General features: G+C 40.2%; 1 protein-coding gene across 2 annotated transcripts in view; it reads left to right on the top strand.

Moving 5' to 3' along the window:
• Positions 1-13,767: 13,767 nt before the first annotated feature.
• LOC120044423 (glutamate receptor 1-like) overlaps positions 13,768-16,085 on the top strand; it is an 81,300-nt gene continuing 78,982 nt past the window's right edge. The window contains exons 1-2 of one of the 2 annotated variants that reach the window (XM_038989072.1): positions 13,768-13,852; positions 14,050-14,184. In XM_038989072.1, the coding sequence (XP_038845000.1) occupies positions 13,768-13,852; positions 14,050-14,184 (220 nt within the window). Of the gene's footprint in view, positions 13,853-14,049; positions 14,185-16,085 lie in introns of those variants that run through there. The other variant, XM_038989073.1, reaches the window with a different exon arrangement.

The following is a 16,085-nucleotide window of genomic DNA, read 5'->3' as shown; positions in this document are numbered from 1 at the left end:
GCCATACCTTTCCACTCTGCCTGTTAAGTCATACAGAGTCACAGGCATCCTGCACGGCTGCAACAAGATTATGGCTTTGGGAGGGAGAAATCATGCTTGTATGAAATTACCCTAAGACAAAAAATCCCAGGATGCCTCAATATCTAACAGTACGTACACATATACACTGAACAAAAATATCAACGCAACATTACACAGGTGCAGCTTATGCTGGGGACAATAAAAAAAGGCCACTCTAAAATGTGTAGTTTTGTCACACAATACAATGCCACAGATGTCTCAAGTTTTGAGGGAGCGTGCAATTGGCATGCTGACTGCAAGAATGTGCACCAGAGTTGTTGCCAGGAACTGTAATGTTCATTTCTCCACCATAAGCCGCCTCCAACATAATTTTTGAGAATTTGGCAGTGTAACCACGCCAGCCCAAGACCTCCATATCTGGATTTTTTACCTGCGGGATCATCTGAGACCAGCCACCTGGACAGCTGATGAAACTGTGGGTTTTGCACAGCTGAATCATTTCTGCACAAACTGTCAGAAACTGTCTCAGGGAAGCTCATCAGCGTGCTCATCGTCCTCACCATGGTATTGACCTTACTGCAGTTCGGTGTTGTAACTGGCTTCAGTGGGCAAATGCTCACCTTTGATGGCCACTGGCACGCTGGAGAAGTGTGGTCTTCAGGGATGAATCCCGGTTTCATCTGTACCGGGCAGGTGGCAGACAGCGTATATGGTGTCATGTGAGCGAGCGGTTTGCTGATGTCAACGTTGTGAACAGAATGCGGTGGGGTTATGATATGGGCAAGTATAAGCTACGGACAAAGAACACAATTCAATTTTTTTGATGGCAATTTGAATGTACAAAGATACCTTGACGAGATCCTGAGGTCCGTGCATTATCATGTTTCAGATAATGCACGGCCCCATGTCGCAAGGATCTGTACCTAATTCCTGGAAGCTGAAAATGTCACAGTTCTTTCTTGGCCTGCATACTCACCATTCATGTCACCTATTGAGCATGTTTGGTATGCTCTGGATTGACGTGTACGACAGCGTGTTTCAGTTCCCGCCAATATCCAGCAATTTTGCATAGCCATTGAAAGGAGTGGGACAACATTCCACAGGCCAAAATCAACAGCCTGATCAACTTTATGCGAAGGAGATGTGTTGCACTGCATGAGGCAAATGGTGGTCACACCAGATACTGACTGGGTTTCTGAACCACGCCCCTATCTTTTTTTTAAGGTATCTGTGACCAACAGATGCATATCTGTATTCCCAGTCATGTGAAATCCATAGATTAGGGCCTAATAAATTGATTTCAATTAACTGATTTCTTTATATGAACTGTAAAATCTTTGAAATTGTTTCATGTTGCGTTTATATTTTTGTTCAGTGTATATTCACATCAGGACAGTGAATTCCTACACATTGTAAATATGAAAATAGAATACAGTATTTCAGAATGTGACCTACCGCTTGCAGGTCAGTATCAGACTGGGAAGAATTTTCATTCGCAATCTCCCCCATCTGCAAGCATGACCAATGGCATAACACCTTATTGACATCTGACTTGAACCAACCAATTAGAATATATAAACGTCAAATATATATTTATGCAGAATCAAGTGGAAACATAACCAACCCTGTTACACTGGCAGGGAGAGATTTTAATGTCAAATATTTATATTTTATAAAAGTTTATGATTTAGTTTATTTAATTTGGAGAACTAAGCCAAAAGCAACCCTGAAAGTACGTTGTAGAGCTTGTGTAACCACATGAATGTGATGAAACAGGTCACAGACAGGCAGGAGAGTTAGGGAAGCTGCTGATGCTTCGTGAGCACACTGATTGACCTTGGTCTCCTCCAATGGGCTGGAGCACCACTGTGAGCAGCCTGGGTTCCATGTTTATTTACGTCACCTAATGGAGTAATCAGTGTTTTCCTGTTAGAGAATATAAGAAAATGTGTATCCTAAAAGCTCTGCAGTGATGACCTACACAGTGTTTTAATGAGCAGCGTACCATAATCCCTGCAGTAGTGAAACTCATTAACTGGTGTAGTAAAACAGATCAACCTTTGTATACTCTTTAGTGCATGATGTACATTATTGTAAAATTATACATTATGTATTCATCTGGATCTAGATTCAAAGAATAGTAATGACCTGTTCAGGTTTCAGGGGGAGCAACCCAATTTTGATTGTAATAAGATCTTAATAAGTAACCACATACCTCACTTCCAGTATTCCGAAAAATGTTTGGTCAGATACTGTATTTGAGTGGTGAGCAAGAAGAAAATCAGAACCACCCCCGGGTTAGAACTGGGGGTCATTTCTTTAGGTTGGGATATGATCCAAATTGATATGAGCCCTAGGTTAGAGCTGGGGTGATCATGGGTGTGTAGGAATACTAATACTGATGACAACCATGGCAGGGTGATTGAAGGAGAAGGAACTCAGGGAGAACAGGAGAACAGGTCCAACTCCAGTGCCTTTGTCATATTGGATGTCCTCTCTCCTCTCTCTGAGGTCTTCCTTGGCTGACCGCCCCTCTGCACAGACTGCACAGCAGAACGGAACTCTGTCTGCCATATGTAGAGGCAAGCTAAGTTAGCTCAACAGACTGATTGTTGGCAGCGAAAGGAAGTTTGCATTCCAGATTTGTGTAAACATTGCAATTAGTTACCTTCTGGAGTTCCACTCCACTGAACAAGTGACTGCAGGCAAATTTTCTAAGCAGATGAAAGTGTCAGATATGCATTTTCCCCATGTTTTATGATGTATTTTGATTGAGGAGTCCAGGAGCAGATGTGGGGGAAGCTATTTTATTTACGCTATATGTGTTTTCAATCACTTTTCACTCTGTTCATTATCCATATGAGTTGACACAATGACACAATGTAAAAATTCTTACAGTAATAAGTTAAATCTGACAATACGTATTCCAATCATGCTCATAAAAGACAGTATTTTGTGACAACATGAAAAGTGAATGCACATTGAATTATCAATATTCAATAAAGAGCACAAATATTGTTTATAACACCAGAGCCTCCACCTTTATTAAATAATTCCTTCCCAAAATATTAATGCTGTGCCATGAACAATTAGATTGGATGGCTGGCAAAGAGCAATGTTTAAATATTAATTGAAGGATGTATTTTAATGTTTGATGGTGCTTAAGTGAGACAAAGTGTGCAGGACACCCTTGCTGACAGTACACACTGCACTGACTACACTTCCTGCTCTGCTCTCTCCACAAGAACCTCCAATATACAGGTATAGTAAGTAAAAGTAAAGTAAGTAAGTAAGCTTTACTTAGTAAAGTTAGTAATTCCATGCCAGAACAGCCCAATATATAGATTTAGCAAAGCATTATGGTTAGTTAACCATCATATTTAGAAGTTAACATGATGATGATAGTAATGATGATACATTTCACTTTTTTAAATGCTGGTGTATTGGGCATGCTCCCTGTTTAAGGACAAATGTAACATTATATGATGTTATGAAAATGTATGATGTTATGTGGTTTCATGCATAACACTGTAAACATTTGGATTTATGGAACCTGAAAATGTATGTTTTGTTTTTATGTTTATATATACATGTGAATATGGTGTTATCCAACTCTTTACAGTACAGTTTTCTCTTGTAAGAGAAACTCTAAGAAATGATATTCACCAGTTTGCAGTTCTTAAATGTATAAATACAGCTGTTTCAAGCTATAAACGTCCATGTTTCATTTTCTTCAGCACTTTGTAACAATTTGCCTGCAAGTTGATATGAGTCACATTTCTATTTCCCATAACTTTCTTGTTGATTTTTATTTTCTTCTACAAGCTCTGCTTTCTAGCTTCCCGAATATAACAACATCAAAAACATGGATAAAGCATTGACTTCATCTCCAACTTTCAGCAGGAAACCTCCAACACGTTAATTGTCATATTACAAATTATTAATCACATTATCTGATGAATTATTCATCAGCTTGCAACCACAGCAGAAGCCTGGAATGGAACACTGTGAGTGATGTAAGGTTGACTTTAGGTGTGTTTGCTTGTCTGCTCTCCCTCCGCCTCCTATAACAGGTATCTGACAGATGGGTGGGAAACGGCAGGCGAATAAGCAAAACAAAGTTGCTATCCTCAAATGACTGTATCTAGTCATGGCAACTTTGTAAACTATTTTGCTCTATCTTTTGTTTTGCTTTTGTACACTCCGTTTTTATACGCTGCTTGCTTTTTTATTGAGGTTGCAGTTTTGTAACTGATATTAATCAGTTAAATATATCTGGAAGATTGTTATTTTAGCTGGCTTCTATAAGGAACAACACTGTTACAGTTCTGTGCTGGCACTTGAATGAATCATCTGCAAAAAGAAAAGGCCCTTTAGTTAGATGAGTGATTTACTGATGGAGCAGAAGAAAACAAGAAAACGAGTGTTGCAGAGGATTGTCTGAGAATATCCAACTGTTCTGAACCACTCTTCTCTCTACTTTCAAGTTCCCCGACTTTCCATACCACAGCTTAGCTGGAACCCCTACTAACCATTCCCTAAGCTACATATTTTAGCCTCACTTTATTCTCTGCAAAATGGCTGATGTGGGAGGAACATCAGAGTCCGTACTACAGCTATGGGTTATAATAGACAAAGGAAGCACTTAAAAAGCTACCATTACAGAGGCTGTCCTAAATATTCCTGTTGGATGTCTGGTAACACACAAACACACACATATACACTCAAAAAGTTTTCCATCTCAAATCAATTCAAATCAAATTGTATTTGTCACATACACTTGTTTAGCAGATGTTATTGTGGGTGTAGCGAAATGCTTGTGTTTCTAGCTCTAACAGTGGAGTAATATCTAACAGTAATATCTAACAAGTTCACAACAATACACACAAATATAAAGTAAAGGAATGGAATTAAGCATATATAAATATTTGGTCCAGCAATGTCAGAGTGTAAGATACAGCAGAATAGGTTAGAATACAGCATATACATATGAGATGAGTAATGCAAAATATGTAAACATTATTAAAGTGAGTAGTGTTCCATTATTAAAGTGGCCAGTGATTCCAAGTCTATGTATACAGGGCAGCAGCCTCTAATGTGCTATTGATGGCTATTTAACAGAATTTAACAATCTGATGGCCTTGAGATTAGATGCTGTTTTTCAGTCTCTCGGTCCCAGCTTTGATGCACCTGTACTGACCTCACTTTCTAGATGATAACGGGGTGAACAGGCAGTGGCTCGGGTGGTTGTTGTCCTTGAGGATCTTTTTGACCTTCCTGTGACATTATTTGTGAGGGTTTTAGGTGACAAGCCAAATTTGTTGCGCCTTCTTCACCACACTGTCTGTGTGGGTGGACCATTTCAGTTTGTCAGTGATATATACGCCGAGGAACTTGAAGCTTTCCACCTTCTCTTCTGCGGTCCCGTCGATGTGGATAGGGGGGTGCTCCCGCTGCTGTTTCCTGAAGTCCACGATCAGCTCCTTTGTTTTGTTGACATTGGGTGAGAGGTTATTGTCCTGGCACTAGACTCCCAGGGCCCTCACCTTCCCCCTGTAGGCTGTCTCGTCATTGTTGGTAATCAGGCCTACTACTGTTGTGTCGTCTGCAAACTTGATGATTGAGTTGGAGGCGAACAGGGAGTACAGGAGGGGGTTGAGCACATCCTTGTGGGGCCCCAGTGTTAAGTATCAGCAAAGTGGAGGTGTTTTGTCCTACCTTCACCACCTGGGGGAGGCCTGTCAGAATGCCCAGGACCCAGTTGCACAGGGTGGGGTTCAGACCCAGAGCCTCAAGCTTAATGATGAGCTTGGAGGGTACTATGGTGCTGAATGCTGAGCTATAGTCAATGAACAGCATTCTTACATAGGTATTCCTCTTGTCCAGATGGGATAGGGCAGTGTGCAGTGTGATGGCGATTGCATCATCTGTGGATCTATTGGGGCGGTATGCGAAATTGATCTATTGGGTCTAGGGTGTCAGGTAAGGTATAGGTGATATGATCCTTGACTAGTCTCTCAAATTACTTCATGATGACAGAAGTTAGTGCTATGGGGTGGTAGTCATTTAGTTCAGTTACCTTTGCTTTCTTGGGTACAGGAACAATTGTGGACATGTTGAAGCATGTGGGGACAGTAGATTGGGATAGGAAGAGATTGAATATGTCTGTAAACACTCCAGCCAGCGCATGCTCTGAGGACGCGGCTAGGGCTGCCATCTGCTCCTGTTCTTCTGTGATCCATCACTTAAAGCAGCTTCCATTGAATAACAGTAATTTAGTTTTTTTGACAGCCGATATCTTAATTCCAGCATAAAACTACTGACTCCATTACCGTATTAATTAGGCTTCCATGATGTGTGATGAGCTCTGGGGTGCCTCAGTTCTGGCTGCCAGATTCACTTAGTGCCGTATGTTTCCTGTTGTCAAGCATCCCAGAGACAATAGAAAGCTGAAAGAACCCTCTCAAAAAAGTTTCACTATGTGCTGCCTGTTGTGTTTGCAAAGCTGCAGGTTCTCGTCTCATTGTACGGGCTTCATTAGCAAGTCCTCACAGCAGGTGTCTGTCACGTCTTTATCTCATTTTTATCCTTCTCCGCCTCCTCTATCTCTACGCGTGTCAGTTGTTCTGTTTCACAAAGCCCAGGGTGCACAATGTTTATGCTCCATCGCTGCACAGTCTATTTGTGGTGCTATAAAGTTGAAAGTCGTTACAACCCCCCCACTCCCGAAGCAATAAAATGGCTTCAAAGAGTTCCACAGTTGTCATGACAACCGAAATAAAATCAATTATATATGATTTAAGGAGAAAAGGCTGATGAGATGGAATTTCAAAGTAGCCCATGGAGTCACCCACATCTTGGTTTAGAACTCCTCCCCAAAAAATATTTTACCTGCAAGTCAGCATGCTTTTACTTAATCAGGTTCCCTTGAACCATGAATCATAGTCTTCCTTCTCATGGACATAGAATCATGGAATCAAAATATAGATTAACAAAGAGGCCAATAGTGGGTTTTCCTGGCATGTCGGTTTGAGCTTAAAGTTTGTCTGTGCATGGCACTTTATTTAACTAGGCAAGTTAGTTAAGAACAAATTCTAATTTACAATGACGGCCTACCCTAGCCAAACTCTAACGACGCTGGGCCAATTGCGCACTGCCCTATGGGACTCCCAAACACAGCCGGTTGTGATACAGCCTGGAATTGAACGAGGGTCTGTGGTGAGCCCTCTAGCACTGAGATGCAGTGCCTTAGACCGCAGCACCACTCGGGAGCCCCGGAAAACATGACGTCTATTGAGTAACTTGAATTACTTAGTGTTCACATTACTGCAATATAATTACTGACTCATATTGCCATCAAATCACTTTAATTGTATGAGGCCTTAACTTTTAATAGCAGCTTGAACGTTTGCAGTTCCTACAGGAAATTCAAGAAAATATTTCAGAACATGTTTCACCTGAGAACCTGAGGTCTGCCACTCACTCACTCAGTCAAAATTCTCTCATGAGGTGACTTGCTGTGCTCATCCACTTCCTCTCTGCTATGACGGTGACAAAGCCATCCCAGTCTTCTTCAATCAGCGGAGTAATTTGACATCTCTACACTTCATGGTAAGGACACTATCTTCCCCTCTGGCTCTCCAGTAATAACATTTGAGACACAGAGGATGGAGGTCAGAATGTTCTGAGAAGTGTTAGTAGTTCAAGGGAAATGAGAGAAATGAGCTCTCGACAGATCCTCTCTCACGTTGGGCTCCTAAAGGTCTCCGATGAGGGGTAGCATTTGCAGTGTCTTTGATGGTGTTTCTCTGACCTTTAGTGATGACCTGCTTTAAAGTCTGACTGATCTGATACAATATGGATAAGCAATGCCCAAAGAGGAGGCATACTGTTCTCAAGCACTCTGTGAATCCTGGTTACTATTGCCACTCAGAACTATGTACGTTCTGAGAGTATAGAGCAGTGGTTCCCAACCAGTGGTACTAGGTCCCCTGGGGGGTATTTGGCCTATCCACAGGGGGTGCTTGAGAAGACTCATGAGGCCATAGGCCTGCTGATAAAGTGCCCTTGCAACAGGGAATAGAGCTATAACCATGTGTAGCTTATGTCTCTTTATACCAGGTCTTAGAGGAAATTAACAGACCTACCTGTCAATCCACTGCTTGTGCAACATGTGAGTAAGTATTAGGGAGATCCAGACATGATACAGTGAAATTCACAGGCCAAATTTAAAAAGGCAACACACTCCATAATCTCTGTTTCCTGCCGTTATGTCAAATGTCTCTATTTTCAGAGGTAGCATTGGAAATTAATTCACCGTACTTCCATTGTTGCGTAACACTTACAGTATGTTGAGTAACACATGTTAGGTAACACTTGTTTACAGATATCCAGGTCTTCAGAGTATGCAGAGTTTCCTGGGTGAAGGTATATCAACACTCTTCATGCACTGGGAGAGTGCTGACTTGATAGTTGAGTTTCTTTTGATTCACACAGTGTTTTTTTTCTGATCAAATCAATCAAAACTCTCATTCTAGCAGTACACTCAGTACAAAAGCCACAGTTAGATCTGTTATTCGATATAGTGTGTATAGAAATGGCTTATAAAGGCTTCAACTTAAAAATCAAAGATGCACAATCAAAGGCTCACTCTCTTCTTCTCACAGCAAGGACTTTGAACAGGAAAAGCTGATGTAGCCAGTCCTTCACAGACAGATTTGGCAGTATGATTCTTACCCCTCATCATCCCATCTTGTGAAAAAAATCCCGTGCGCCTCATTTTTGAGACAAACACTTGCTTCTCCTCTCGCCTCCAGCAATAACAAGATATGACAGTTGAGATGCCAAAGCAAACTTAATATGAAAGGCGGGAGGCTTTTTTTTTTGCACCACAGACCACTTTGTGTAATAATGACGGTAATAGCCCTTCTCCTTCCTCTACGGGGTGAACGCTCTGAGACCACCTGTCTCACTGTCTGCTTTTCAAAGGTGAAAGGCTTTTAAAGCTGCAAATGTTACCTCTGAGCACCAGTGAATTAGCCATGCTCTGTCACCTTTCTCGCAAGCCAGGGAAAACAGTCAGGACCCAGAGAGAAGCTAAAATAACCAGTGTTTTGATTGCGCTGTGAACAAAAATGCACAATCAATGTGACACATAGTTGAAGAATAATGGATGTCAGCTGGTCGGATGGTTTGTTCCATTATTCATCTGTTTAATATTTCATCTATTGGCCTCTTTACATAAATGGGTGCCATGTTGAAACGTGTCGTGCCTCACGACTTGACCAATTACTAAACACAATGTACAAAATGGGCCTGCCTGTTCTGGGGCTATTTGTCCTGGCGATCGACGCCTCAGATTCAACCAGTCTTTGAGATTTTAGTGGTCAACTGGTGTGATCAATGCACGCACTATATAATTTTCAAATTACAGCCCTCAGTGATTCATGTGGTAATGTAAATCTCAAAGAGATATGTGCTTTTTTGGATCTGATTATTTATTGCTGACACAGACAAAGAGGTCAGTGGGACTTACCTAGAGACAATTCAAATCCTAGATGGTTCATTGAGCAACAAACACTAACGTATGATGCATCACCATCCCATGATCTTTAACATAGTGGGTGAAATGGTGAGGCTTATGTCCTTGCACTTTAATAGCCAGTTTTGAGGGCTAAAAACATGGTCTGATGTTAAAATCTCTCGCACAAACATACCAGTCCTATTTCCTATGGTATTTACCAAATGGACAATGACTTTGTTTATTTGACTTGCTTAGTATACTGTAGGGGGCATGTCAGTGCTAATTACATGGTTCAAAAAGTTTAGTGCCACACAAGGCTGTGAGACAAGCTGTCCTTTTCCCCTTTTCTGTCACTAGGGTCTCTTTCCCCAAAAAGGGCAGTACACACTCTGTAGTCACCTTACATATAGTCACACAAGGATTACATACCCTCAGGCCAAACTAAATTATTAAATTTAGAGCATTAATGTATTATTTAGGAATACTCAATTATATATTTGTTTTGTGTTTCAACCGACTCTCAACAACTACAGTAACTAACTCCCATAAGGCATATTCCTGGCACTTGCTTCAGAAGCAAAATTACCATGGGAGAGCCGGGTGAATTCCACAACGTAGAGGCCTTTTGATGCCACCCTGGTGTTGCTGCTATGTGTAAATTTAATATTTAAACAGCAAAAGCCATAATTGTAAACTAACAAGACATTGTTTCGTAAAATGGCATTCCAAAGCAAAGTTGTTCTTTCCCTATGTAATCTAATGATCTCCCAGTTGGTAGTGCTCGTGCACACCTCTCTTTTAATTACTTTTAACAACACACTGTAAGAGCTCAGCGTTCTATCTGTCGCTTGGATATGAAAGAGAGCGTTCGTATCCAAGTGAATAATACAGATCTTGAACATTATAGCCTTGTAGGAGTGTTTGTGATATCAGTCATTGTAGTTTCAATGAAACAAATCAAGTGTCCATTGAACACATCAATTGTAAAACATCCATTATATTATTTGGGGATTTCAAAAAATATATATATTTTTAACTAAGAACATAAAGTGATAATCACTTGTGCGTGTGTTGCCGACGACAGGCATCGAACCCTTTACCATCTGCACAACTCTAGATGACAGTATAGCCCGGTGAGCTAAAGCCAAGACATTGGCTCTTGGAGCTAACACAAGTCTTCAGGTCTGAGTTAAGGTTATGCTCTTCATGAAGGAGTGGTGCAGTGAACCATCTCTGATACATATGAAGTGACAGTGGTACCTTGCATTCCTCCTCCTACTCACCTCATTAGTCATTCTATATTGTCCAGTACCATGGTGACATTCCTGTTGAGGTGACATCCACACTCACCCTCAACTGTCTCCAAACACATTCACAAGTCAAACCATATTCCTTCCTACCACATAGTGTTTGTGTTCTAACCAATACACTGAAATGTTCATATTTCAGAAATATTTATCTTCTTGTAAGCATTGTGAATTTAACAATGGCTGACCCTCTGCTTGTGAAATTCTGTGATTCATTGTGGCGGTGAAAATGCCATCTTTACTCTGTACTACCATATTGCTGTATTTACGATATCTACATTTTCATCTCGAATCCAAGGTGAGGAAATGTGTTTGGATGACACTGCATCTTGCATAACGTGTTATGAATACCACAAAACAACATGCCATGGATGTAAGAGCAATGAATGGGCTTTACTCCCGCTCCCTACTGCAAACTGTGCCCACAGCACATAGCAGAACTGATTTAAACAGCGTTTAATTTCTCAGGTTTGTAATACATTGTCATTCTGCATTTTATAGATGCTGTGTATGCACAATGCATTCATCATTTATTAATTTCCTGGCTTCCCACTGTAGTTTACGGAAAATAGAGAAGTAAGTTAACATGAATCCTTCATGAGCTCTTGCTGTGAGTTTGCAATGTATAGAACTGCGCAGTGTTGTTTTAAAATGTCGCTTTACTGCTAGCATGGAAACATTGTTAACTCTGGGGTGTGGATAAAGATATGTAAGAGATGAACAACTCAGTCTTTTTTTTATCCAAGTAGGCCTTTCACAAATCCAGTGTGAATGAGAGAGAGACTTCACTTGGACTAGAGACTCTTTTATTTAACCGTTGATGCAAGTAATGTGTTTGTCTTTGTATTTGCCATTCCATTCAAACATCCCATATAGCCTGCGCTGATTGCCACGCACACCCCAATTGCTAATCAGTCATGGGAAAGGTACCCAATTGTCATGCTTGAGTAAAAGTAAAGATACCCGAATAGAAAATGACTCGAGTAAAAGTGAGTCACCCAATAAAATACTACTTTAGTAAAAGTATTTGGTTTTAAATATACATAATTATCAAAAATACACGTAATTGCTCAAATATATCTAAGTATCAAAAGTAAAAGTTTAAATCATTTAAAATTCCCTATATTATGCAAACCGGATGACATAATTGTATTGTTTATATTTTTCCAACACTCAGACTTAATTTACAAACAACGCATGTGTGTTTAGTGAGTCTGCCAGATCAGAGGCAGTAGGGATGACCAGGGATGTTCTCTTGACAAGCGTATAATTGACAATTTTCCTGTCCTGCTAAGCATTCAAAATGTAAGGAATAGTTTTGGGTGTCAAGGAAAATGTATGGAGTAAAAAGTACATTATTTTCTTTAGGAATCTAGTGAAGTAAAACTAAAAAAATCTAAAATCTAAATAGTAAAGAACAGATACCCCAGAAAACTACTTAAGTAATACTTTAAAATATTTTTACTTACTTTACCCCACTGCTGATAATTGTCTTGTCAATTGTTACTGTGTACATGCTTTTACCTAGTAAAGGAACATGCATTTTTAACCTGTGTCAGAAGTGTTTGGAGAGTTGTCCTGCCAAGGGGATGTTTTACTACCTATGGTTTAACTTTTGCTCTGCAGTTTTAAGTAATGTTGAACCTCTTTGTATGGCTGTATTGTCCCGTGTCGCTTAGTTGGTATAGTATGCTACTTGCAATGTCAGCGGTATGGGTTTGATTTAGTTGGTAGAGCATGGTGCTTTCAACGCCAGTGTTGTGGGTTCGATTCCCACTGGGGCAAAGTATGAACATATATGCACTTTTTACAGTAAATTGCTCGGCATAAGAGCGTCTACTAAATTATTAAAAAATATATATTGTTTTAAGCCTTTCAAGTGTTCGAATAGACAGGATCAATTGTTTCTTCCGTTTGCAAAAACCTACAGTATGGCGCCAAATCCGCCAATCTAAACAGAAAAACAAATATTATGCTGTCCAAAAAAGAACAAACACTCTAAAAATATATTCTCTGTCAGTGTCTCTCCCACGATCCAAAGTCACAAGGCTCCAGACAAGAGAACCGTCGTGGGTTCAAACAAGGCTGTAATGAGGTTATTATCAGGCCAATCAGGCAATCACGCAGCATTCTACGGCGCCCATTCTTTTCCGATGTCCTTGAATAGTGCGCGCAGAGTTGATCTCGGTTGCCAGTGAAGACAAATCCGACGTCTTGTTTTCTTATTTCTGCTCCAGCAGCAGAATTTAAACACTTTGTCCTATATGCTATTATGTGACAGAGCAGTTGATTGGGCTATACATTTTATTATCTGCAATAACCTAATAAAGTGTCAATATTTTTACTATACTTGTGTACATAAATATCGTTATTAACTAATCCATTTAGGTTACACTTTATTACCAAAAACAGACAGGTAAAGAGCTGCATGCACAATCATTATGCCATAAACGTATTGGCAACTGCACTACTTTAACAGTTACAAAAGTGGTACAGTCTGGGCAAGGGATTTGGGCATTCCCAGTGCTGTGCCAATTTATTTACGCGTCATTTTCAGAGTGTGTGAATACTGTGCTAGAATGATAAAACCATCGTTCCCTCCCATTTCATACTGATATAATAATTGAAGCTCCGCAGACTATATCTAATGTAGGTAGGGCTCTCGGTCGGTTCGTTTATTGGCATGGTTATTCTTCTTAGGTCTGCGTGCACAGCAGAGTCAGCGAAAGAGAGTGCATAGGGAGAGCGCGATTCTGACGCTGCTATGAGACCAGGCTGCAATACATTCTGCAAATTCAGTTTGTCTATTACAACTATGGATGCATTGTGAGTCAGTGAACTGACAGAGCCTTGTGAGGAACAGAAGCAGACCTTTTGGAATTTGTCTCTTTGTTCGTCGCCAATGCAAAAGGAAATATGCAGCGAAGCTTTACCTTGGTCTTTGTCAGTTTTTGTGTTGGATTTTGCTATGGGTCAAGTTTCCCAAGTAATATCAATATAGGTGAGTATTATCAACACGGAATGCTTATTATATCACCACTGCATGCTGTTAGTTTGATATCTAAACTGCTGCGTATTTCCAAAGTTGCATGATACGTCAAATTCTGTAATTACATTCAAATGTTCGTTGTATGATGACAGTTGATGTGAACCTACTTTCAACCTTGTCTTCAATGATTGTCTTTGTCTTGCTAACAGGGGGATTGTTCCCAAAGGGCTCCCATGAAAATGAGGTTTTTCATTTTGCACTCTCCCATCACCAGGATATCCCCAGACTGGTACCACAAGTGGACATGGTCGACACCGCAAGTAGCTTTGCTATGACATATGCATGTAAGTTTGAGCTTTTATCCCCCGAATGAAGAGTACATGTAATTGCAGTGTTCCCACTTTGATGACAGTTAGTGTTCGAGGTGTTCAAATGCTGTCTGGATTGCATTAACATCTGTTGCTTTAACAAAATGTCAAAGATAATTTCATTCACTCCTTCTAAATTCTAACATTTTGATTTTGGAGGTAGGAAAGGATCCTACCTAGGCACACATGCCTCCATAAATCTGCAGTGTTCTGATAGATTAAAACATTTTAATGCACCATATGTTGGCATCATGCAACTACTTTTTTTGTCTTTCATTTTGTCTAAGGAAGCTGCCCAACAGTTGGAGAATAATGGGCATTAAGGGCGCCAGAAACTACTGAGAGATCTTTTATTAATCATTTCAGTCATGAAATGTGTCAACCAACAGGGGGAGTTGAGCTGTATCAGGGGGAAATGATGTGCAACAGCACTATCAGGGAACCCTAATTTACAAAATATGACAAATTATCTGAAAAATACACAACCTACTCAATTGAGTATCCTATAATTAAAAAAATTCAGGCTGTCTTCCTAAGTTTCCTCAAACTTCCAAGAATGTTAACCTCAGCCCTGTCTACATAAAAGGCATTGGACTACTAGACAGTGGCTTTGTGTTCAGGGCTCTTGTTATAAGAGATCAGTGATTCCGTATTGTTCCTATCAATGCTTCCTGATTCTAGACATTAGTGTGAGCTGTTCAGGACATCTGGATTTGCTTTAGGAAGGAGAAGCTGTGTTTTTATCAGTTGATTTAAATAGTCAATGTCTATCTGGATTATGTACTGCACATGTAAATAAACTGGGCTATCTAGGTTACGTGTATGTATTGTACATTTAAATAGACTGGACTATCTTGATTCTGTACTATACATTTATATAGACTGGACTATCTAGATGATGTATTGTGCGTTTAAAAAGACGTAGACTATGTAGGTTATGCACTGTAAATGACATCTTTTCTTCAGGTAGCACAATTGATCTTAGTCATGATCAACGTCATACTGATACTTGGCTGTATAAGATAGGAGACAACCTATTGATGGATTTCACGGTCGGGTCACTCTATTGTTATGGACGTTCTCAGCCCGACTGACTCCCATGCTGACTGTGCTGCCCCAGGCATTCTCAATGGGGGCCAATAATGATTTTGTCTTAAGTACACTATAGTGTCTTGGGAATGCAAGGATATTTTTAAAGAAAGCAAACCATTAGTAGGAAACCCTTTTGTCATCATTATGATACTGTCAGATTTACTTTAGACAGATGGCTATGTTGCCATAATCTAGCAACCATCATCATAAAAAACATAATTGAATAGCCCAGGGTGAGTGAGAGGAATGGCAAGACATGGAGAGCCACAATAACAGTTACAATAATAACTGTATAGTAGAATAATAATAACATCCAATTATTCTATTAGAACCATTAACTAGGCTACCAATAACTCAGAGAAACCACTTGATGCCTACCATGGTGAAGGATTAATGCGGAATGCATTGAGGTTATTCAGGCTAATGTGTCTGCATGCATCACAAACACGTTCAAACTCATCTACAGACAGGGTCTCAGGAAGTGCAGACACAGCTGCCTGCTTTTCCGAGGCAGCACAGTATCACTCACCTTGTAGAGAGCTCGGACACTAATGGTAAATGGAGTTAGTGGACTCTTGACAGTCTCTTGTGCCACACACGACCTAAGGTGTCCCATATAGCTACATGTTTTAAAGGGATATTTCAGGATTTTGGCAATTCCCCAGAGTCAGATGAACTTGTGGATAAAAATGTTATGTCTCTGCGTGCAGTTTGAAGGAAGTTGCTAACAAACGTTAGCGCAATTGCTAACTAGCTTCACCACAATAACTGGGACTCTATGTTAA

Source organism: Salvelinus namaycush, chromosome 3, assembly GCF_016432855.1.
Source record: "Salvelinus namaycush isolate Seneca chromosome 3, SaNama_1.0, whole genome shotgun sequence".
In the NCBI taxonomy this organism is placed as follows: Eukaryota; Metazoa; Chordata; class Actinopteri; order Salmoniformes; family Salmonidae; genus Salvelinus; species Salvelinus namaycush.
Note: the sequence above shows the minus strand (reverse complement) of the source record. Positions and strands in the feature narration are given on the sequence as shown.